Below are 22,060 nucleotides of genomic sequence, written 5' to 3' on the forward strand. Positions count from 1 at the left end.
TCTTAATTTCTGTATTTGATCTATTCCAGCATCTCTAGTTCCAAGCTGTGAAGAATATTTTGATTTTTGGTGCTAGTAAAGAAACACAGTTATAGAAAGAAATAGAGTAATGCAGTCTTTCTTATGCCTGTTTTAGTAGTGCAAGCAGTTTTGTTTTCTGTTGAGATTTTTGATCAAAGATTTAGTTCAGGAGCAGCGCACAATGCACTTCAACAGAGTCTTCCAGTCTGCTTCTGCCTTCTCTCTCCCACTGGCCCTGTAGCATGAGATATGGAAAGCGTAAAAAAAGTGTGTGTGCTTCCCTGCTTCCCCCTTTTATTTATGGAAGCAGGAAGACTTGGATGCTAGAAGTCTGTGAAGTACAGAGGGACACCTTGATGTAGAGGGTGAAAGGTCATGAGAAAAGCAGTGTACAACAAATTTAATGACCTTACATGGGAAAAGCAAGCTTGAGTAGAACACAGATATCATAAAGGATCCTCAGAAACAGAAAAGTTATTGTGGGGAAGTTTTGACATAAAAGGGAAGAAGTGGAAGGTGTGTGGTTGCTGGATGTGGAACAAACCTGAAAGGATATATCCCAGAATTCCAAAAAGCATCTGTGAAGGGGAAAAGATGAAAAGCAGGGTGGCTCTGGTGTATTCAGTATGTTTGGTTTATAGGACTAATGAAGTGGTCTTCCATTAGGGCAGTTTTCTTTTTCATTGCTTTTCATTATAGAGATTCTGAAAAAAAAAATTGAGGGGGAAATATTTTACTCTTCTTTTTTCTCTTTTAGTCTGAAAGCCTTTTCTACATGGGAAAGTAAGACATTTCAAACTGTATTTTGTTCATACATTGCAAATTTTTTTTCTTGCAATTCTAAGTGTAAAATACACTAAAGTGAATTTGGATCATAAAGCATTGTATATCATTTGGATTTGTTTGGCATCAAACTAAAATAAATTGATTGTGTCTTTATTAAAAATAACAAACACCCTCTCATGTTAGACAGGGCTGCTCTGACTATGTTAAGTTTTGCTAGAGTATTTCTGTGGGTATCAATAGTCTTTGTGAGCTCTTTTTAAAGAATAAATTGTTTTTCAGTGTTTGGAGAACTGTGGGATGATTTCAAGACAGAGTCTCAAAGCTAATTGCTATCAGAAGGCAACAAGCAAAACAAAAAGTGTTCAAAGAGCCAATGAAAAATCTCTTCCTTTCTGAAGTACATCTTTAATTTTGTCTTGCCTTAATCAGTGTCTAGCTGAGAAGATAGGGTTGGAACTTCTAATTTTGAAAGTCCTTGCAGAGGATCAGCATACAGTCTTGTTTTTCCTTTTTGATGAACGGGGGAGCAGGACTGTCTGTGGCTTATGAGTGAAAGTGTTTTAGGAGATGAATTAACAATGTAAAATTCTAGTAAAAGTTTGAAAGTGCAAAAGGAACCCAACCTTTAATACAGCAGTCAAAGTGCTCCATTTGGGCTTCAGGCTGAGTAACTCAACTTTCATTTATTCTTTGGTTTAAATAAATATATTAGCCATAATCTGATAAGTTGTTGCTGATTTAGTCTGTACCAAAGTAGTTCAAGAGTTTCTGTGGGGTTCTGTCTGAAGCATCAAGTCACTTATATAACAGGGAACTGCCCTGTTCATTGCTGTGGATTTAAGGGGTCAGGCTTTTAACAGGAGTTCTCACAGTATATCACTGAAAAAAACTCTCAGACTATTTCAATTGGAAGTCTTCAGAACTCTCTTGTCTGCTTGCTAGTGCTCTAGCAGCATTTCTCTCATTCATAATTGCTTTGGAATGCTTTCATTAAAATAAGTAATTATTGACTTCCAGAATCAGATTAGAAACTGTGAAGAGCAAAAAGAAAATTTAGATTACAGTCATACAAGCGAGGTGGAAGTGTCATTCTTATGTGAAAATACCCTTTCTGAAATTTCACCTGCTTTGTGATGCTTTGTAATGTAGTAATTTGGAAATCCTGCTTCTGATTGCTAGCCCATTTAATTTGCCATGTGATGATGTCTGGTGCAGAAATCACGTTCGGGGGACAACACAAGTCCATGGAGCAGTCCTGCATTTTTTGTGTATTTTTACACCAGTTTAACCTGCTGCTAAGATGCTTGCATTTGCCAAACAAGAAGGTCTGCCCTGCAAGAAAGGGGCTGTGTTGTGTGGCTGCTCAGGATCTCCACGGGAGGGCAAGTGGAGGAACATAAAGGAAAGATTGAGAGGGACTTTTTACAGGGGCATGTACTGACAGGACAAGGGGGAATGACTTCAAACTGAAAGAGTATGTTTAGGTTAGACATTAGGAATAAATTCTTCACTGTCAGAGTGGGGACATTGGAACTGTTTACCTAGAAAAGTTGTGGATGCCCAGTCTCTAGGAGTTAAAGGCCACATTGGTTGGGGCATTGAGCAGTCTGTTCTAGTGGAAGGTGTCCCTACCCACAGCAGGGTTGTTGAAACTACATGATCTTTGCTCTCCTTCCAACCCAGGCCATCCTGTGATTCTGTGAAATTGGGAGGTGGTAGCATTCTTCATGGGAGTACATGTGTCCTTCCCCCCTCCCCCAAGTCCCTAGCTTTGCGGCTCTTAGAGCTGCCAGGGTAGAGTCTAGGATCTACTGCTTATAAGATACTGCTACTAGTAAGACCTTGTGATAGGTACTGGATGGGATAAGTAGTAAGCCTGGAAGTGATGTAAGAAATTATTCTTGCAGCAGCAGATCTTGCTGCAGTGGAGTATCCCAGAGGCAGTTTACAAAGACTTATGGAAGATTTGTCTTTTAATGTGTACTTTTAAAATAATTGGAATAGTTTTTAGTAACAGTGCTGCTTCAACCCATTGATACTTTGCTGAACTACCTTGGGTAAAGGCAGAACTTTTGCTCAGGCCAGCCAACTCCTTAGTGCACGCAGACTAAGCTGGTTGTGGCTACCCCTGGGTTGGACTGTGAAACCTGGTAGGTGATAAATGTGGTACACTTAGCAAAATATCCTTTTTCTGTGATCTTGCCTTGGGATGAGGAAGTTGTTTTTTGAAGTCCTGAGTTTGTTCTGTCATGTGCCATTATACTTTGGTAGCAGTTTGTGCATGCATTTAACTTGTGCTGCAAAGAGGTAGTACATACTTATAGCACCAGAAGACTGGAACCACAAAGAGGTTGTGGTGCTTCACGTTTTTGCTGAAAGAAAAAGATAGACAAGGAATTTTTTGAATGGTAACATGTCCTAAGCATTTCTCCGTGAGGTGATTTGGAAATTGCTTTCACCAGTATGCTTTCTGCTGTTCACAGGTTTCTTTTATTGCCATAGTACACCACCCATTTCTCTATTATACCTTATTGAATTACAAGGCAATGAAGCCAGCTCGCTTTATTTAATAAATTTTTATAATTCACACTAATGATTGATATTCTGGAAGTTTTTCTGTCACTTTTAAAAAATTGTGCTTAAGTCATGTGAAAGACTGCCCCATTTTAAATGAGTGTATGCAGAAGTGGACTGCTGTCACCTCTTCTGATATTTACTGTTTAGAAGAGAAGCAAGAAAAGTCACAATGTGTAGCCCTTGGTGATGCAGTTCTGTCAGTACTTTTAAGTGGAGATATTGTTCTGCCAGGTACTTAATCTTGCAGAAGCTATAGAGCGATTATTTACTTATGAAGCTAGATGGTATCATGTTTCATGGGGAATTTTTTATTTACAACCTTGCCATAGCATGCCTCAAGTTACTGTTTTCCAAAGACTTCAGACAGACTTTAATAAGAGAAAGAGGAAGATCTGCAGCAGTCTGTTTTATTGGTCACACTTGCACTACAGTCATGTAATTAAGAAAAGAAGCCTCTTAAAATTTTTCCCTGTGTAATCTGTGCTGAAATATGTATGAAACAGAGGAAGTCTGTTTTCAGAACCTTCCTGTTACTTATTACTTATTTAAGAATCCAAGAGGGGATGATCCCAGGAAATTAAGCTATTGTCTCAGTGCTGTAATTGCCCTGCGATACGATCTCACGTTGAAATGGTATCTCTCCTCTAGATGAAATCTTCTGAGCTGTTGCACAGTGTGGGGGGTGATGTTACAAAACATACAGATTGGAAATTCACCACTCTGTAAAAGATACTAGAGTTACAGTGAGGAGGGATATTCCCCTTACTGCTAATAAAATTGTCATGATTTCAAGGACACCGCTGCAGTTCCCTTAGCAAAAGCTTCAAGCTGCAATTTGTGTCGGGCCTGATGGAGGGTGAACAGGTGGATAATGGGGGCTGTAACAGCAGGGTAACAGTGAGAAAGAAGAGCTGATACACAGTGATAATTGCATGTTAATTAAGGAGAAAAAGAGGGACGCAGGTAGATGCAGGCTGTAAGTGCTGCAAAAGAGACTGATAGAGGGGAAAGGAAAAGCCTGGGGTAACTGGTGGTCCCTTTGTATTAGTGAATGCTGTGTGGTGGCTTAGAGAAGGAGACTGCAGGAGGAGCACATGGGCCTGCCTTTTGGAAGTTTGCAAGATGCTGCTCCCCTTTACAATCCATCTCTGGTTAGGGTGCTGTGAAGATGAAGAGAGCCCCAGTCCTGCTTTCAGCTTCACAGCTGGTTCCTGTCAGCCCTCCTGTCAGAGGGCTGACTGGTGGTGAGGCATCTGTCTGTACATGGGGCTGTGGTACAGGGCTGGAGGCTGCCCAGCCTGGCTTCTCATCAGTGCAGAGCAGGGCTGTTGAAGCCAGGTGTCAGCTTCCTGCCTGTGACCGCAGCAAGGGCGTTTAACAATGAAATTGGTATCGCAGCAGTAACACTGCACATGCCGTGCAGTACATCAATTAATTTCACATGCCCCAAAAACTCTGGAGATAGCATGCTTAATGTTATCTCCTACCTCACTTAATGTGATTTTATTAGAAAAATATATTGAAGTGGATAGAGGGTGAGGGAGAAATTGAACAGCATTATAAACAACTGTTGCAAATGATCAGGTTACCACAGCCTAATGAGTTAAGGCAATGGGAATGGGCATAAGTTGCTACCTGGGTGGTTTTAACTGATGTGCTGTCTAATTGCAGTGGGATAGAAATTAATGACTTGCCAGCTGCTGTTCTGCATCCAACTAATGTTAAAAACGTTGTGGAAACTCAGTGTTTTTGGAGCATCTGCTGCTTCACACCCTTTTCTTAGAGTCTGCTATTCTAAATATAATGGTCCTAATGTCTATCATAATGCCCGATACTTCTGTTTTAAAAGTTAGTAGCAGAAAAAGAGTTGGATATACAGACTTTTCTGCCGTTGCTTTGGGCTTAGTCAGATTTTTAGAAGGTTCAGCAAGTCCCTAAGGACACATGAGAAGCAGCTGTAGGCCAGTGCTGATAGGCATTACCATGCAGCTGTAAGCAGCATTAATGCAAGGATTTGTACAGTCAATAAGCTCAGTGTTATAGGTGGGGTAAGCCTGAGAACATGACAGAAGAGGCAACAACTTTCCCCCTTTTGTTACTTTTCTTAAAAAGAAGAAATCAGGGAAAATTACTGGCCACCTTTATCCAAAGGATTGTTACAGTTTTGCAAATGCATATTTTCTGTCTATCGTTTGGGAGGTGTTAGTCTGTTCCAGCCCAGGTGTGCTAACAGCTCTGGGGGTGCTGTGTGCTTGCAGACCTACATTGGTTCGATAGTTGCCTCCGTGAACCCCTACAAGAGCATCCCAGGGCTGTATGACAGCGTGGCCATGGAGCGATACAGCAAGCACCACATGGGAGAGATCGCGCCGCACATCTTCGCCGTGGCCAACGAGTGCTACCGCTGCCTCTGGAAGCGCCACGACAACCAGTGCATCCTCATCAGGTGAGTGCTGCGGGCTGCTACTGCTCTGGGTGTCCCTGATGGTGAGCCTTTCAAGGTGATTTGGGAGTGTGGCTGTGGGCCACGTGGGGAGGACTCCAAAAGAAAGCAGGCTTTTAAAGCAGCTTAATCTCAAGAGAGTTCTGAACTTGTTTTGTGTCATTCTAACAAAACCTTGGGTTTTTTTTTACAGATCTTACAGTTATATATAGTGAAAAAAATCTATTGTATTTTTGTGCATTTTTTGGTCTTCACACATCAAATGTTACCCTACGTGTTTACCTACCAGTTTAAACATCTCTGTGCAGCTCAGTAGTTTGTCACCATTAGACCCTGATTCCTGTATGGAGAGGAAAAGAAAAAAATAACCTACCAGTTCTTGAGATATGCTGTAAATAGGAAAAACAAAAGAGAAACCCCTCCACATTTCAGCCACTTAATTCTGCCTGATTAATCTTCCTTGCTTAATCTTGTTGTGCTTTAATGTAATGGTGCTTTAATAGCTTCCCGTTCAAACCACTGTGTCGCTGGTATTCAGGATCTGGCTGTGGCCGAGTGTGCGTTAGGGAGCAGTTGGCATTTCAATAGCTTTTCACTGCTTTCAGCTCCTCCTTCCTTCTGGCTCCAGAAGAGCTGAGAACGCAGCCAGCTCTTTTCCCGTTCCCTAGCCTGCCAGCTCAGCTGTGTTGGCTCACACACAGGCAGGGAGTCCAAAGTGTGGCCCACCAGATAGGGAGGAGCAGGTCACTGCAGCATGGCACCAGCCACCGGGCTCAGGTAAAGGGTGATGCTCAGGGGAGTACGACACCTTGTGTTTCCCCTCCGTCTCCTCTCTTGCCTTCACAACATTTTTGTGATTAGGCCTACTTGTTATCACCTTCCTGCACCATGAAGTTAGAGGTGTGGAGCTCTTCAGGCACAAATTGACATGATTTTGGCTGTTTCCTGACCTCCCAGGAGTCCTTGTGGTGGCTGTAGGACTGGCTACAGCATGGGGCAGATGGTGGGACAGAGGGGGCATGAGGCAGGGGGAGAGCAGCAGCTTTTACAGTAGGCAGTTTCTACTGATTTCAGATTATGGGCCAGGTTGCCAGGCTTCATGGATAAGAGGGGGATTTGGTGTATGTGCTTCAGCACCCAAGCTGTTGTTACAAATGTGGATTAGCTGCAACACAGCCAGGCCTGCCTGCAACTTTCTGCAGGCTCTCAGGTCACAGTGCCCACCTGCCCTCACCTCTAGGCAGGTTCTGCTTTGCAGTGACACAAAGCTGAAGAGTGTGTTTTTTCAGATTTCCTTAACTGTATTTCTCCGTCTTATTGCTTAATACATAGTTCTGTACATATAAAGATGAGATCAGGTAAGAGTCCAAGCAAAAATGAAATTCACAGAGATCTTTGTCATGTGGCAATAGCTAGCCCGGAGTCAGGATTTTGTGTTTTATTGCCAGGCAGTTACTTGTGAACAGCCTGTGTACACAAATACAAGGACCAAAACAATTTCTGGTGGCTATTGGTATTTTTGCCATTCTCTACTAGCCTCAATATTTTACCTTTCATTCCAGTTCCACACAAGCTGCCAAGAGGAAGGCAGGTTATGCCCTAAAATGGACATAAGCAGAAGTCTGTGAAATTCAAGGGGAGTCTTCAGCACTCTCTGCTCTGTAAACCATGTGCTTTGGTACAGATAAGCCATAATAAGGGAGAGTTTTGTATTAGGAATCCCTTTTAAAATTGTTTTACTGTGGTCATGGATTGAAACAGTGATTCGTGTAAGTTCTGGGTTTTGGATAAGAGGCACAATACAACCATATAAGGGAATCTCGTTACTGCAAAAATTGAGGAAACGTGCAATTCAAATTAAAAAAAATTAATGCTAAATCTGCTTTCCTACAAGAGCATTATCTGCTCTGTGAAGGATTCAGAATAGGATTTTTTAAAATTACTGAAGATTTCCATGGCCTTCCTACAGCCGAAGAAAGTCGCTGTTGTCACATACCTAGTTTAGGGCATAGGAAGCTAATATAACATTGTATAACAGTGTGCTCAGAAAATTCAGGTTTCGGGTCATTCCTGCGTCTTTAACTGGTTTACAATTAGACCTTGCAACAAGTCACTGTGCTGTCAATGCAACTTTCTTGGTTACTAATGGCATTTGAAAAACAAAGTAGCCAAATGGAGCTCTTTAGTGTTTGAATTCAGACAAGTATTCTGGTCTTGCAATTAATGTCACAAAGAGGAAAATTCTGTTGCATTTCGAAAACACAGTAGCTAAAATGGGGGAATGATTCGGGTAGGTCTCACGTTCTGATAGGCAGTCTGAGCTGTTCCTGACCTTGGGGTCTCAGCACACGGTAGCAAATTGTAACAGCCCCCCAAAGGAAGGAGCTGGGAACACTTTCTGATGATCTTTTGGACTTAAAGTGCCCTCTGCTGGCCCCCAGAATTAGCTCAGCTCTGGCTTGGAGCTACTTTCTTCAGGCTTTGGGTTCAACCTGTGAAAAAGCTTCTAGTGTTTTGAAATATTAATGTTGGGATATTTTTTCTGGCTGAGATAAGGTGAGAGGGTGAATCGCAGAACACAAGTTAGAAAAAATCAAAATACAGTTTAATTGTGAGACCATTTTTTTCAGTCTAATAATCTAGGTCAGACGTGAAAAGGAAGGAAATACAGAAGAGATGATAAATTGAATCACCCAAAGATGTTTATTTATTTGTGTGTGTAACAGGCATTAATTCACAATAAGGCTGCATAAAAAAGACTTAGCAGCCTAAAATGTCAACAAAAAGTCACACTGAAGAACCTGTACACAACTGGTGTATTAGAATATATACATAGTTATAAAATGGTGTTTTAACTCTCCCAGGCTAAAAAAACTAGAGTTTTTCTATAAACAAAAACATCTGCATCAATGAATTCTCAGTTTCATGTTGGTCTGAACCATTACCGCAGGGTCCAGTTTCATTTAAAACAGGGGGGAGAAAGCCTACCGTGTTAAAATCGGCTTCTGATTTTTCACCTGGATGCCTCAGGAACATGAAGGAAGTCCATCAAATTTGAGCAATAGCCAAACAGCTTGTCCTGGTGTAGGAAAGGGGCTGAGCTCCCCCGGGATTAGCTGAAGCTACAAGTTGAGACCAAGTTCAAGCCTCCACCTATAGCCTTTATTACAAGAATAGGAAAATATTTTTAGATTTGGTTTTTTTTGGGGTCTTTTTGCTGCTCTGTTTAGAATGATCTAGTCTGTGCAGAAGCAAACACACACTCGTCTCTCAGATAAAATTGCAGTTGATCTGTGTCAGAGCATTCCCAGAGAGGTGTAAAGGGAGCCACAGCCATTGCTTTGCGTGACATTTGTGTCAGTGCCATGAGTGGGAAATCACTGTCTGATACCAGTTTGTTCTCTCTGTTATTGTCTGGTGGCCTGAAACTTTATGTTGATGTTTTTCAACTTAAAAATCAATATGAACCAAACCCTCTGGATGGGTGTGATGGGTGTGATGTCCTTGTGAGACTGACACACCAAAGTTCAGATGTGCATTTGATGAAGTGTATTTGCTAAAGGGTCCTATTTTGTCTGTGTGTATCTGTCTTGGGGTTTTAAAGGCAGCAGACTGTAAGGCCCCAAAAACCTCATTTGACGAGACTCTTAAAAGGACTTACAGTTATTCATGTACTCCGACACATGGGAGAAATACCAACAAGATAGTCTCAAGGGGTCAAAACAAAAAAAACTTCACTGGCAACTTTAGAATATCAGAGAACATTTACAAAGGTTTAGGGCAGCATTCCATCAACATAAAACAGTTCTCAAACACTAACTTAGCCCTTTAACTTTGTAATCTCTAAGCTCATCCAATTTTAAGTTACACAAAATTCTGAGAAGAGAGAATTAGAGGAAGAAAGAGACAAAGGCAGAAAAAAATACAGAAAAGAGTAAGTATAGCTACCACTCCTGATTCCAGTGGTGTATGGCTGATAGAAATTCCAAGAGGAGATAGAGTCAAGCTGTGCTGCCTCCTGTCTCAGCTCATGTACCCTTTGGCCTTCTTGAGCCCTTCCTCCATGTGGGGCTTCTGGTCATTCAGCCCTCAGGACCTGGGGTAGGAGTTCCAGAGGTGCTCATGAAGCAATGCCTTTGGTGTGCCAATTATTAGCAGCCACTACAGACTGTTCTGTCTCTTACCCAGACAGAACAGGGAAATGATTTTGGTTTACATGCTTCAGAATGAGGAGTCTCTCATTCTGTGATCCCTTTTTGTACTGTGGCAGTCATGAGTCCAGGCTGCTGTGCTCTTAGCCCTGCATAGAATAAGTCATGGAGAAAGTCTAAAGACCTTCTAATGGGGGCCTTCTGGTCTGCTGTCAGACTTAATATATTCACAGTCCTGAACATTGTGATGTGGAAAAAGCTGGGCACTAAAACTCATGGGCTGGAAAGGTTACTGGAAAGGTTGCACTAAAAAATTCACCCTTTTACTGACCTTGTAGGCAAAAGCTTTCTAAGGACTCTGAAAGATTTATCCCATGTAACTGTAAAAGTGAATAGAATGGAGTGGTTACTGCTAAATGAGTAGAGAACATTGTGTAAATCCATCCTTTGGACTTGGTGGAACTGAAGGTGGTTCAGAGTAAAATTTTAAAATGTATATAACATGGCAAATGGCTAATGGAGACAGGCACCTTGAATTTGGAGCACTAACCATAAAGTCATGCACAGCAGAAAGAGCGCCAGGGTGAACTGTTGGTTTCTGCTTCCACCATGAGAACTGAGAGATACCAGTGAAACTAATAGCACGTGGATGTGAATAAACAAGACCATTTCCCTTTTAAGAGAGTATGGCTAGAAACTCATAGAAGATAAATATGAGGGTTACAAGACATGTAAGAAACAGGATCAGGAAGCCTCTAAACAGCAAATAACTGAAAGCTGGAAGAACACAGAAGGGAAATAATCATATGTCTTCCACAGGAAATAATCATATGTCTTCCACAGGCAACTGAAGAATAGGACACCGGGCAGGTTCAGAACCAAACTAGTTGTGAGTCTCTCCTGTTCTAAGAAAAAAACATGAGCATGTAATTTTGCATAATGCCAGCTGTACCAGAGAGAGGTGCAGGAGATATTTTTTCCATTGGCTTTGACTATCTCAGTTGTAGAATGGCTCTCAGTTACAGTGGGCTAACTTTCATCTTCCATAGAACTACAGATTTTCCAGATTAAGGGACAGTGGGTGAGGGCAGAGGAAGGGTGAAAAGAGGTGATATCCTCAATGTCACCCTGTGCCTGCTGTTGAGCTATGTTATATGCATGGCTCAGAGGGAGAGAATTAAGCAGGAAGAGGTATGTATCACTTGATGATTTATTGCACTAGACAAGAATAATGCAAGGGTTTGTGAAGCTCTCTCAAAACTACTAGTAAAAATGGTTTTTTTTATGGTGAGTATTGAAGGCAGGAGTATTAAGTATTTGCTTCTTGGGCAGAAGAGATGAGTGAGTGGGGGCCTGCAAAGAAAAAGGGAAGGAATACCAAAAAGGCCAGACATCAAAGGTAATATTACATAAAAAACACCAGAGAATTTGTTTGATGTGGTATAAGTATAATGGGTGAATCACACTTGCTGAAGCATATGGGCAGTCTCATTATGCTTCCTGACTGTTTCTTCCCTAATTTTATTGTTGACATTCATTTGCAGGAAACTGTCATGCTGGTTTTTTGGGCAGTACCTTTCTTCTTTGCTTTTTACTAGAAAGCATCATTATACTCTGTTGTAACCTAAAATCAGTGGGCTGATTATTCAACAATGGCACAACAAAAGACTGTCAAATTATCTAAGCTTGCTCCACATGCCCAGTTGTGCTCCATCAAAGTCAATGATGAAATTCCCACTTCCTACAATGGAAAAGGTGAAGTAACACCAAAATGTGCCCTCTTTCTTTGGCAGTAAACTGGAATTAGGTATGGCTTAATTAGGAGCTAGGCCACAGCTTAGGATACACTGCTATGATTGTAGATGAAGAGTGAGCAAACTAGACAAACTTTATCCACAAGTTATATTTCTTAATGGCTCACAGTGTGTGTTTAGGCTACATAATCGAAGGGAAGGGATGTTGGGGAAATAAGCCAAATCTAAACTTTCCCTTTTTAGAGTGTTGGTTTTGAGGAGAAACTGTGTGTATTGCCTTCTGTTTTATCAGCAGGGTTGCTTATTAACAGTTGGTTTTTCAAGTGTCAATTTAGTGTTACCAAATAACTTTGTTATCCTGTGGGTGGCGATGAGAGGTTTTATATCTCTGATGGTAATGAGAGGGTGAAATTGTATATTTTGAAATCGCATGAATCTGGTTTGTTTCCACAGGGATATAAAAAGTTCGTTTAAAGAGTAGCTAATGTATGTACTAGCAAGCTAGTATGTAGCTCAGTAAGAATTTAATTATTAGTTATACAAGTAGTCTTTATGTGTTAGAATGTGCATTGGTGTCTCTAACTTCCTCCTCGTCACACCAGGGCTCTTCATTAACTAGACTGCTGCAATGTATCCAAAACTTTCCCATCTTAACTCTTAGTTTAGTCTTTATCCCTGACCATTGCTCTGCCTTTGTTGTGACTTTAACATGATAGTGGGAAGTGTTGTATAATTGTTTGCATTCAAAGAACTCTTTGTTGCCTCCTAAGGTGTGTGTACATATGCAGTCAGTGCCTTGAAATGCTGTCTGAGCAGTGGTATGAAGCTTAAGCACAGCTTGTGTTTTTCCCTGGATGTCATATTAAGGAAGTTTAACAGGGTATTCTGTCTCCGTTTGACCATCACTTCTAATCACCCAAGTCTTCCTGACCTCCTGCAATGTGGAGTTTGGGTGGCCAGCCAGAGGGCTTCTTCACTGGCCACTGGGACTGTGCAAACCATTTCCTCCTCTTCTTTCAGTGGCGAAAGTGGTGCTGGTAAGACGGAGAGCACTAAGCTGATTCTCAAGTTCTTGTCTGCAATGAGCCAACATTCACTGGAGCTGTCCTCCAGAGAGAAGACCTCCTGTGTGGAGCAAGCTATCCTTGAGAGCAGGTATTGGATCTTTCAATACATGGGTATTTTTTCCAGAAGACATAAGCCTATACATTGAAATAAGAGCTTGCAATGTATTCAAATGTTTGTGTGTGGTTACTGAACAGTAAAATGTATACTGGAGAAAGGGAAATAATCCATTGAACAAAATTGCCTGTTGCTCTAGAGAGTTGTAAGCACGGTGGTATCTCTTAATGAAGCAAAAATATGCAGAGATTTGAAATGGATGAAGCTTTAATGCTGGCTTTGATTTGATTTGGGGCTGAATTCAGATAATCAGAGTAAGGGAAATGGGTGATGGAGGGAGCAACCTTTGGTTCAGTTTGTGTAGCCTGAGGATAGAGCAGAACAAGATACAGCATGGTGAGGTTAAAATGCTCAAGTGGTAAAAACATGCTGAGGAAAGGGAGGATAAGGCGAACTGATAAGACAGATGAGTAAATGCATCAGATAAATTGGACACAATCAGCGCAGGCAAAATAGAAGTCTTGGTGTTTTCGTGAAATGACATGATTCTAAACTATTTAAAAACAAAGGCAATTTGAGATGCTATTACTTTTGTTTATCTTGCTTCATCTCTGCTGTACGTGTTGTATCTTGATGTGGGGGTTTTTTTTGTAATTCCCCTAAGACAAGGACTCCTTACATCTGTCTAGCAATTTGCATGTGCTGAGATTTCTTATTTCTGTCATTTGACTACTGCAGTGAGAATTGTGTGCATCTTTTGAGTGATTACAAAAGAAGTAGCAACTAGCAGTTACTACTCTGCAGCTGCAGAGTAGTTCGCTATGATTTATCCTGTTGCATGAACACTTGCATCTTCTGCTACGAAATTGAGCTGCCCATTGCTAAATGGAGGGTAATGCTGGGATGTAGGCTGCTGCTGAGGAGAGTGTCAGAGGGGAGCTTGTCACAGTGCTGTTTCTTTCACCAGCCCCATGTGAAGCTGTTGGTATGCTGGTCACATGTTAACACTCCTGTCGTTCTCTGTCTTCACAGTCCAATTATGGAAGCTTTTGGCAACGCGAAGACTGTTTACAACAACAACTCAAGTCGCTTTGGGAAGTTTATTCAGCTGAACATCTGTCAGAAAGGAAACATTCAGGGAGGAAGAATTATGGATTGTATCCTCGTTTTGTTCGTGGGAAGCACCCATGTACCTCCTCGATGGAGGACTGATGGAGGACTGGCTTGCCTTTGTCTGTCCTTTCACACCATCCTGAAATATATGCAGTTAAATTGAGCTGATGTAGGTGCGAAGGGGAAGCAGCAACACCAGATTCCCACATGCACCCATGCATTTGTGCTGGTGTGGGGTGTACGTGCTCCTGGAGGAGCAGCATTTTGTATTGCTGCTGCTAGCGTGACATGGCTCATGTGCATTTCCCATGTAATGAGCTAAAACAGCCTGAGTCCTCAGGAATAACTTGAGGTCAGCCATTTCCCTCATTACTGTATCCAGAGATAAGCTGCTTACTTCTCTGGAAAAGTACTTGAAAGAGCAAAGCTGCTCAGTTTCTGCAGTGTGAGTCTGGGTGGGTTAAATCCTCAGATTTATCCTGCATTTGGCAAAATCAAACTATGAGCAAGCTCCACCAGAGGTGTGGGGATAAGGAATATTCAAAGGGGATCCTACCTGCTGTTTTAAACATAAATTGCTTGTTCAGTTGGGAAAAATTAATTTTTGAGTTTGTTTCCAAGCTTTAGGGAAAGAAAAGGAAAAAAAAAGCTAAAAAACCAGATAACATTTAATCTGTCAAGTCCAGGTTTGATGGAATGGAAGAGAAGGTGTTGACACACTGATACTAGAACTGCTACAATATTATCATTGTTGCTACTTTATTTATCTTGTTATAGGTGTCTTGTGTTAAACAGGCTTAGCATGTTGTAGGAAAAGACCATGATAGTGCTCCTATTGTCTCAAGCGAAAGAAGGAAGGTTATAAAAAGCTCCCGCATTAATTGATTTTACTTTATTCCTTGACTGAAGCTTTTCTTGCTGATTCCAGATTTATTGGAAAAAGTAAGTTCATGTTTGCTTTTGCTTACTTAATTGTGTTTGATTTAATTTTTGTCTGAAACAATGGATAAAAAATTTGTCTTTAAAATGATCACTTAAGTGGAAACTATTTTTTATTTTGACAGAATCGTGTCGTAAGACAAAACCCCGGGGAAAGAAATTATCATATATTCTATGCTCTGCTGGCAGGGATAGAAGAGAGAGAGAAAGGTGAGTGGCAAAGCACAAGTCACACAATTATAGTGGTTTTCTGCTAGCAGTCAGCAGTGGTGACAGCAGTGGAGAATTTAACTGCAGAAACCCACTAACCCAAGCTGAGAAATAGGTTATTTATTCAGCTGGGATTCAGTGAGTGTGAATTTGAGCTCAACTTGATAAAGGAACCCACTAGGCTGAAGAAGGTCACTGAGCTGACGGTAGTTTTTCTCTCAGCTTCTGCTGTGGCCTTGGGAAAATTACTTGGGGACAAACATGCCTCATTGTGTTAAAACTGAATATTTTTGCTGGCACTAAATAACTCCACAGCAACAAAGATAAATAATTCTGGTTGCTCTAATCCTTTCTTATAAAGAATAAATCCACTGAACAAAAGAAACAACATTTGTATACGTGCAAAATTGCCTAAAGCTGTCTCAGCATCTCACTGTGGGCCTGCTGTCTTTGCATGCTAAAAAGTAAACTCTATTATGCAGCTAAATAAAATAAAAGCCAGAAAAATAACCCCCTATCTGATTTTAATATAAAACCTTTTGTTGTACGTTGTCATAATTTCTGACCAAATGAATTGTGAACTGTGTGACTCTGACATAGTAATTTGTGGACTACTTTTGTTTTGGTATTTCTTTTCACTCACTCTGTTTTCTCTCATTAGATGCTTTTTACTTATCTGTACCTGAGAACTACCACTACCTGAACCAATCGGGATGCATAGCGGATAAGACAATCAGTGACAAAGATTCTTTCAAGGAAGTCATTGTGAGTTGCTTCCTAGTTCTTTTGCTGTAAAAGTTCTGGAAGTTCAGGTGTATGAGGCCCATTGACAGAGCAGGGTACAAAGCCTTCCTGTGCTTTCCTCCATGTGCAGCTCTCTCATTGAGGCATTAATCTTACAGGAACTTACGTTTTCTCAAAATGCTTCACTGTCATTTTGAGCAGGCATCCAGTATTTCATTATTACTCTATTGTTTCCAAGTGTGCTGTAATTCAGCAAAACGCTTATGTTTTGATATTAAAAGAATATCTGTTGGGAAGTCAGTAAGACTTTTACGTGCCTTTGCCTTTCCTTGCATTGTTTTGTATTACACATACATACATGCATGCATACATACATACATGCATATATATGTATGTATGTATGTATATATATATATCACTGTTTTTCAATTTGAAAGCTTTGCCCAAATCATGTGGCATCTACTGGATGGAGTCTGCAGTGCAGCACACAGGGAGAAAAGCACCTGTCACTCTTTCAGTTGCAGCTGGGAAATCCCCTTGTGTGGAGTAACTTACACAATAGAATTATGAAACCATAAGCACAGATTAAAAACCCGTGTCCTGATGGAATCTCTCTGAATGGCTTTGTCTCACCTCCACAGCAGTTAGTCCATACTGACCATGCTAATTCTGTATTGTAGCACTGAGGTCATGTGCATTAGATTTTAAAAATCAGATAGAACATTTGGTTTTATGCCCTTCACCAAACAGTTTTTTTTGCTTAGCTATGTTAATCTTTCTGCCAGATTGACAAACTAATGCGTAGTGGATGTAGTTCATCTTGTATGGCAGAAGGAAGTGTTGGAAACATTGGTAGCTTACCTATATTGTAGTCACATGCTGAAGTTATCATGGCATTTAATTTCTGCTAATCATCCCAGGCTAGGCAGACCATGAAATCAGCTGGGCAGGTAAGGTTTGCCTGCTGCCTGCAGCGTGGGCAGGCAGGGAGTGGGGCTGCCAGGCTGCATTCCCAGAGCAAGAGGTGGGCAGAAACCCCCACAACTCACCCTCACTGTCTTTTCCTGTTAAAGTCATCTCCTTTGCCTATTTTTATTGCAGTGTAAGTATTGGAAATGTTACTTAAGGGAAACTTATTTTAAAAGCAGACAGGAAGATGAACTTGTGGTGCTGCTGCTCTTTTGTTGTGAGAGGTTTTCTTTACAAAGTAAACCTTCAACCGCTATCTCTACCCTGTTTGAATTGTGGGATGTGACTGAGGCTTTTTCATTTGTAATGGATGATTTATGAAAGATAAAATATGTAATCTGTCAGACACCTGCAGTGATTATAACGTGATGAGTCTTACTGTAAGGGTACAAAGCTGTGATCTGGTCTCAGGCTCCTATTACACCCAAATTTGGAAAGTTTGATCATTTGAAGAGGCATACAATTACCCTTTCTGTGTCAAAGGAAAGCAGGTGTACCTATTGTTTTAGTGTTTCTTTTAGTATTTTACTATTTGCTCTTCTTCTCATTTATGTAGTTGTGCCTTGATTTTTGCCATATTGTTTATTTGTAAATTCAGCACTTTTTCTATGGATACCTTTCTTCCTCAGTTTTATGGGAAGTTGTCAGACCACATTGATAAGATGCATGTTTGGGCACAAAAACAGTGAAATCTTAGATGTTGCTGTGTTTTCTTCCCCATACCTTATCTACAAGACCAATAGGCAAATTTTGGTAAAAACATGCAGGAGGTAATCAATTAATAATTCAAATTGTAGTAATTGCATCTGATGCACAACTCAGTGGTTGTTCCAATATTTATGTGATTTTAATGATTAATTTGGAAGCAAATTACAACATCATTACAGCATCAAAGTGAAATTTCTTAAAAGTAGAGTGATATTTACATGTTCCAAGATGTCCCAGTGATGCCTTAGAGTGTATTCAGTTTGGGATGAAACTAAAGGAATGGACTCAAGCCAGCTCTCTTTTAGTTATGACTTGCTTTCCTAAGGCCTCCCATTTTTGGGTCTGTGCATGTTATTTGGAGAATTTCACATGTTATTCCAGACTGCAATGGAAGTGATGGAGTTCAGCAAGGAGGAAGTACGAGAAGTTCTGAGGCTGTTGGCTGGCATTTTGCATCTGGGAAACGTTGAGTTCATCACTGCTGGTGGGGCACAAGTGTCCTTTAAAACAGGTGAGAAGGCTGTGCATCCAAATCTAAATGTTTCTTGGGGGTCTGAAAGCCTTATTTGTTGTAAGTATATCTGAACATAGCAAGGACAAGGAGTGAAGGGGTTTTACTGCTTTTTAATATCTGCAAATGTTGATTGAAATGTTACTTTGGGAGGATGGGATTTGACAGATAAGGCAAAATAGTCTGCTGCTGGATGTTAGGTCTTAACTTGGGAAGACCTTGAGCACATATTTATTCCATTAATAGTAATGAAATTCTATTTGAATCTAATTCCTTCTTTGAAATATTCTCAAGCTGATAAAACATAAGTACTCAAATACATTCCCTAGCCAAGATCTTCACTGAAAGTATTTTTTTTGAGCTTTCAATACTAGAATTAGATATCTGAAAGAATATGTTGGTGTGTCTAAAGATTGAGCCAGTGGGCATTCAAAATGTTTATTTAAATATGGTGTTACGGAGTAGTATTATGTACTGCTTTATATAACACATTATAGTAAAACTGAAAATTAAAGTGTGCATGGAAGAAAAATTTCATTGGTTTATCCTCACCATCCCAAGCAAAATGGAAATACATTCATGTGGACAAAGAGTCAATTACTGTTTGTATGTGGAAAAATGTGTTAGTAGATTGAGTTCTTGACATGTAGCATTAAGAGGAAAATAAATATTTGTTACTTACTTGTGATGTACTTCTACTGCTAATTTCCTTCAGTTGCACGTATTTATGCCTTGTCATGAGCAGCAAAACAGTATCCTATAATTTCTTGTCGTGTTTTGATTTCTAATCTCTGTCATTTTAGGAGCATCTTAAAGGGTGGTGGTGGTGGTGTATTAATAATAATAATAATAGTAAAAAAAGAAGTTGGTTTAATAGCTTTATACATTTAAGGTCATATTTGTATTTGTCTTTCTCTTTTGCCAGCCCTAGGTAGATCTGCTGAGTTACTGGGGTTGGACTCCACACAGCTAACAGAAGCGTTGACTCAGAGGTCAATGATTCTCAGGGGAGAAGAAATCCAAACACCTCTTAGTATACAGCAGGTAAAGGCATTTCAATTTTGACATACTTTCATGGTCTTTGAAAGATGTCATAGTCTTCAAGTCCTGAGAAATCACTGAGCACTCAAAAACAGAAGCTTAGCTCATGCATCAGAGTAGTAATCAAAAGTACTACATAGTTTTTTTTGGGAAGGGTATAATCTCTTTAGATCCCATCCTATTATTCTGACCAGGGCTTATAGCTTGTCTCATGTTATTTTTATGAAGTCTGATTAGTTCCCATTTTTTCAAATTCTAAACATGTAGGCTGATACTTTTTTCACTATGGACACTTGTGTCAGAGGGGTGTTTTTTCAAAATTTTCAGGACAAGTATTTGTATAATTTATAAGAAGAGAGTTAGGTATGCATAACATTGTGTTTCCCTCTGGAAAAGGATGAATTAAGGTGTTGTTTCCTACACTTCTATTTCCTTCCTCCACACACGAAGTTTATAATTTCCTAGTTTTTTGAATGCTTTAACCCTGAAATGTAATTTTAAAGCCACAGGGGTGTACAGCTGTTTTAAGTTAAAGCTCAAATCATGATGGTGTGTGTTAATAAAATTGCTGCCAAGCTACATGGAAATAGGAAGCTGCTTGCATTATACATTGTTTTGTGCTATGCTAAGGACACCGACCAGCAAATCTTGTCAGTTCTCAGTTACAGGGTGGTTGATGTGCTGTGTATTCCCTCTTTAATGCAGGCAATAGACAGCAGAGATTCTATGGCTATGGCACTTTATTCTCAGTGTTTTGCATGGGTCATTAAGAAAATCAACAGCAGAATCAGGAGCAAGGAAGACTTCAAGACTATTGGAATTTTGGACATCTTTGGATTTGAAAACTTTGAGGTAGGTTTCAAAAGCTTATTCAAATGGATTGTCTGATATTTATGCTTTATTGCTTTACATATTTTTGTTATCTTCCCTGGAGCTTGATTATTAAATGTTACTACCTAACCCATTGTCTTGTGTGCAAAGTAAAATACTTGAAGTGTATGCATTTTTGAAAATTTATTGTCTCTTTAGGTAAACCGTTTTGAGCAGTTCAATATTAATTATGCAAATGAGAAGCTTCAGGAGTATTTCAACAAGCACATCTTTTCCTTGGAGCAACTGGAATACAGCAGGTAAGGGGAGAAATTTGAAAGAATTTTGACAATATTGTGTTCAGCTGAAGCCTTAGCTCACAGCTACCTTAGCTTCCTTTGAAAGTCTTACTCTGAAAGCTGTGTATTTTATAAAAGCAAGCTGATTTTGCTGTAATTTGCAAGATAAATACACCAACTTCTCCCATTTCTACAACTAAAATGATTTCAATAAAAAGACCCACTTTCTTTTCCTTAGGGAAGGACTAATTTGGGAAGATATTGACTGGACAGACAATGGAGAATGCTTGGATCTTATTGAAAAGGTAAGAAAGAATTTTATACCGTTATCTATTTTTAGTTTTTTGTTCTGACGTAATGTGCATTTAAAACATTTGTCAACACAAAGAACAAGAAAAGAGAATGGTGGATCTTGCATGTTTAAATAGCAAACTTTTGATCAGATCATTTTCATGTATGACTGTTACGGATTATATTGTGAGCTCTTTTCCTTGCAGCAGCTTTTCTCCTTGTGTGATTATATACAAAAGCAGTATTTGGAGATGATTAAAAAGAATAATTTGATCCATGCTCACTCTTGCCATCAGTACAGGTGGGCTGTGTGAGCTTATCTCCATGGCAGGGTGTGTGACTGCAAGAGTTCAGACGAGCACAGAAGTGAGTGGCAGCGGGCAGGGGATCCAACTGGCAGGACGTGACTGCAGTCAGGGCAGTGTGGCTTTTCAGGAGCTGCTCTGAGCCCTTGGCAAGTGGCTTATTAAAATGTGCACCTGGAGAACCGTGTTTTTCTGAGAGGCTGTATCAACCTGGAGCTTGCTGGACAGATTAATTAACTGTGGGGTAGCTTGCTTTGTTTACCACCTCTTCTAGCAGGAGAAGGAGGGAACATCAAAGGAAATTACACAGAGGCATATGTAAAGCAAAGGGGGGTTGTGCTTCATGCAGGGTGAAGTTAAACTGTGTATCTTCTGCTCTGCCCCTGGGCACTGTGGGAGCTAAAAGTTTGCATTGGTTCAACACCTGGGTGGATAGTTACATGGAAGAAACTTTTTTGAAAGGCTGTTTTACACAAACTCCCCAGACTCCTGATCATTGGAGGTCTTGATCAATGACATTCTGGGGCAATGTCATTGTATGCATCTAAAAACTGCCTATATCAGGAGAACTGATTCTTCAAGTTGCTTGTTTTTCTTTATTTTACCCACAGATCATATGCTCTATATTTCAGAAGGAATGTTGCCAGAAAAACAGGATTGCAGTCACCTTCAAGCATGAGGTTTTAGTTGTGTATGAGTAGTTTTGTGCCCCTCTGCACAGAGCAACTTCAAAGACTGTGATTTTTCCAAATTGGGGACAACAGCTATGTCCATCCATGCACTAATTCATCTTCTGCCTCTTCTTGCTGTTGTAGAAACTGGGACTACTGGCACTCATCAATGAGGAAAGCCATTTTCCTCAAGCTACTGACTCCACCTTACTGGAAAAGTTGAATGCCCAGCATGCTGTATGTGATGTTTTCCTGATATTTGCTGTGCAAATTATGTAAGATCTCTTTGCTTCAGTAGAAATTCATGGTTCAAACCATGGGTGCATAGTTCTAGAGGCTTTTTGGATGTGATCTGACTTCCATGGCAATCCGTATACAGTAATTTCACGAATACAAGCCGCACCAATTTGACTAAGATTTTGCTCCTAAACCGGAAATGCGGCTAATAATCAGGAGCAGCTAATACAACCTCAGAAGTGCCTGCCAGAGTGCTGAGCCGAGCAGCTGCAAAGTCGGCATTTTGCGATTGTTACAAATCGCTACTCTGTTGCACCGCGGGTGGAGCCTGGCTCCCTGTAGGCAGCACGGGGGGCGG

The 22,060-nt window shown here is 40.4% G+C and overlaps 1 protein-coding gene across 1 annotated transcript in view; it reads left to right on the plus strand.

Annotated features, from left to right (window-relative positions):
- The window catches only part of MYO10 (myosin X), a 166,830-nt gene that overhangs the window by 85,480 nt on the left and 59,290 nt on the right, over positions 1–22,060 (plus strand). The window contains exons 4-15 of the mRNA XM_033066839.2: positions 5,643–5,830; positions 12,753–12,887; positions 13,887–14,011; positions 14,896–14,909; positions 15,032–15,116; positions 15,778–15,881; positions 17,919–18,048; positions 18,974–19,092; positions 19,795–19,941; positions 20,119–20,219; positions 20,437–20,503; positions 21,610–21,702. Of these exons, the coding sequence (XP_032922730.1) occupies positions 5,643–5,830; positions 12,753–12,887; positions 13,887–14,011; positions 14,896–14,909; positions 15,032–15,116; positions 15,778–15,881; positions 17,919–18,048; positions 18,974–19,092; positions 19,795–19,941; positions 20,119–20,219; positions 20,437–20,503; positions 21,610–21,702 (1,308 nt within the window). The remainder of the gene's footprint in view (positions 1–5,642; positions 5,831–12,752; positions 12,888–13,886; positions 14,012–14,895; positions 14,910–15,031; positions 15,117–15,777; positions 15,882–17,918; positions 18,049–18,973; positions 19,093–19,794; positions 19,942–20,118; positions 20,220–20,436; positions 20,504–21,609; positions 21,703–22,060) is intronic.

This window comes from Catharus ustulatus, chromosome 1, assembly GCF_009819885.2.
Source record: "Catharus ustulatus isolate bCatUst1 chromosome 1, bCatUst1.pri.v2, whole genome shotgun sequence".
NCBI classification, from domain to species: Eukaryota; Metazoa; Chordata; class Aves; order Passeriformes; family Turdidae; genus Catharus; species Catharus ustulatus.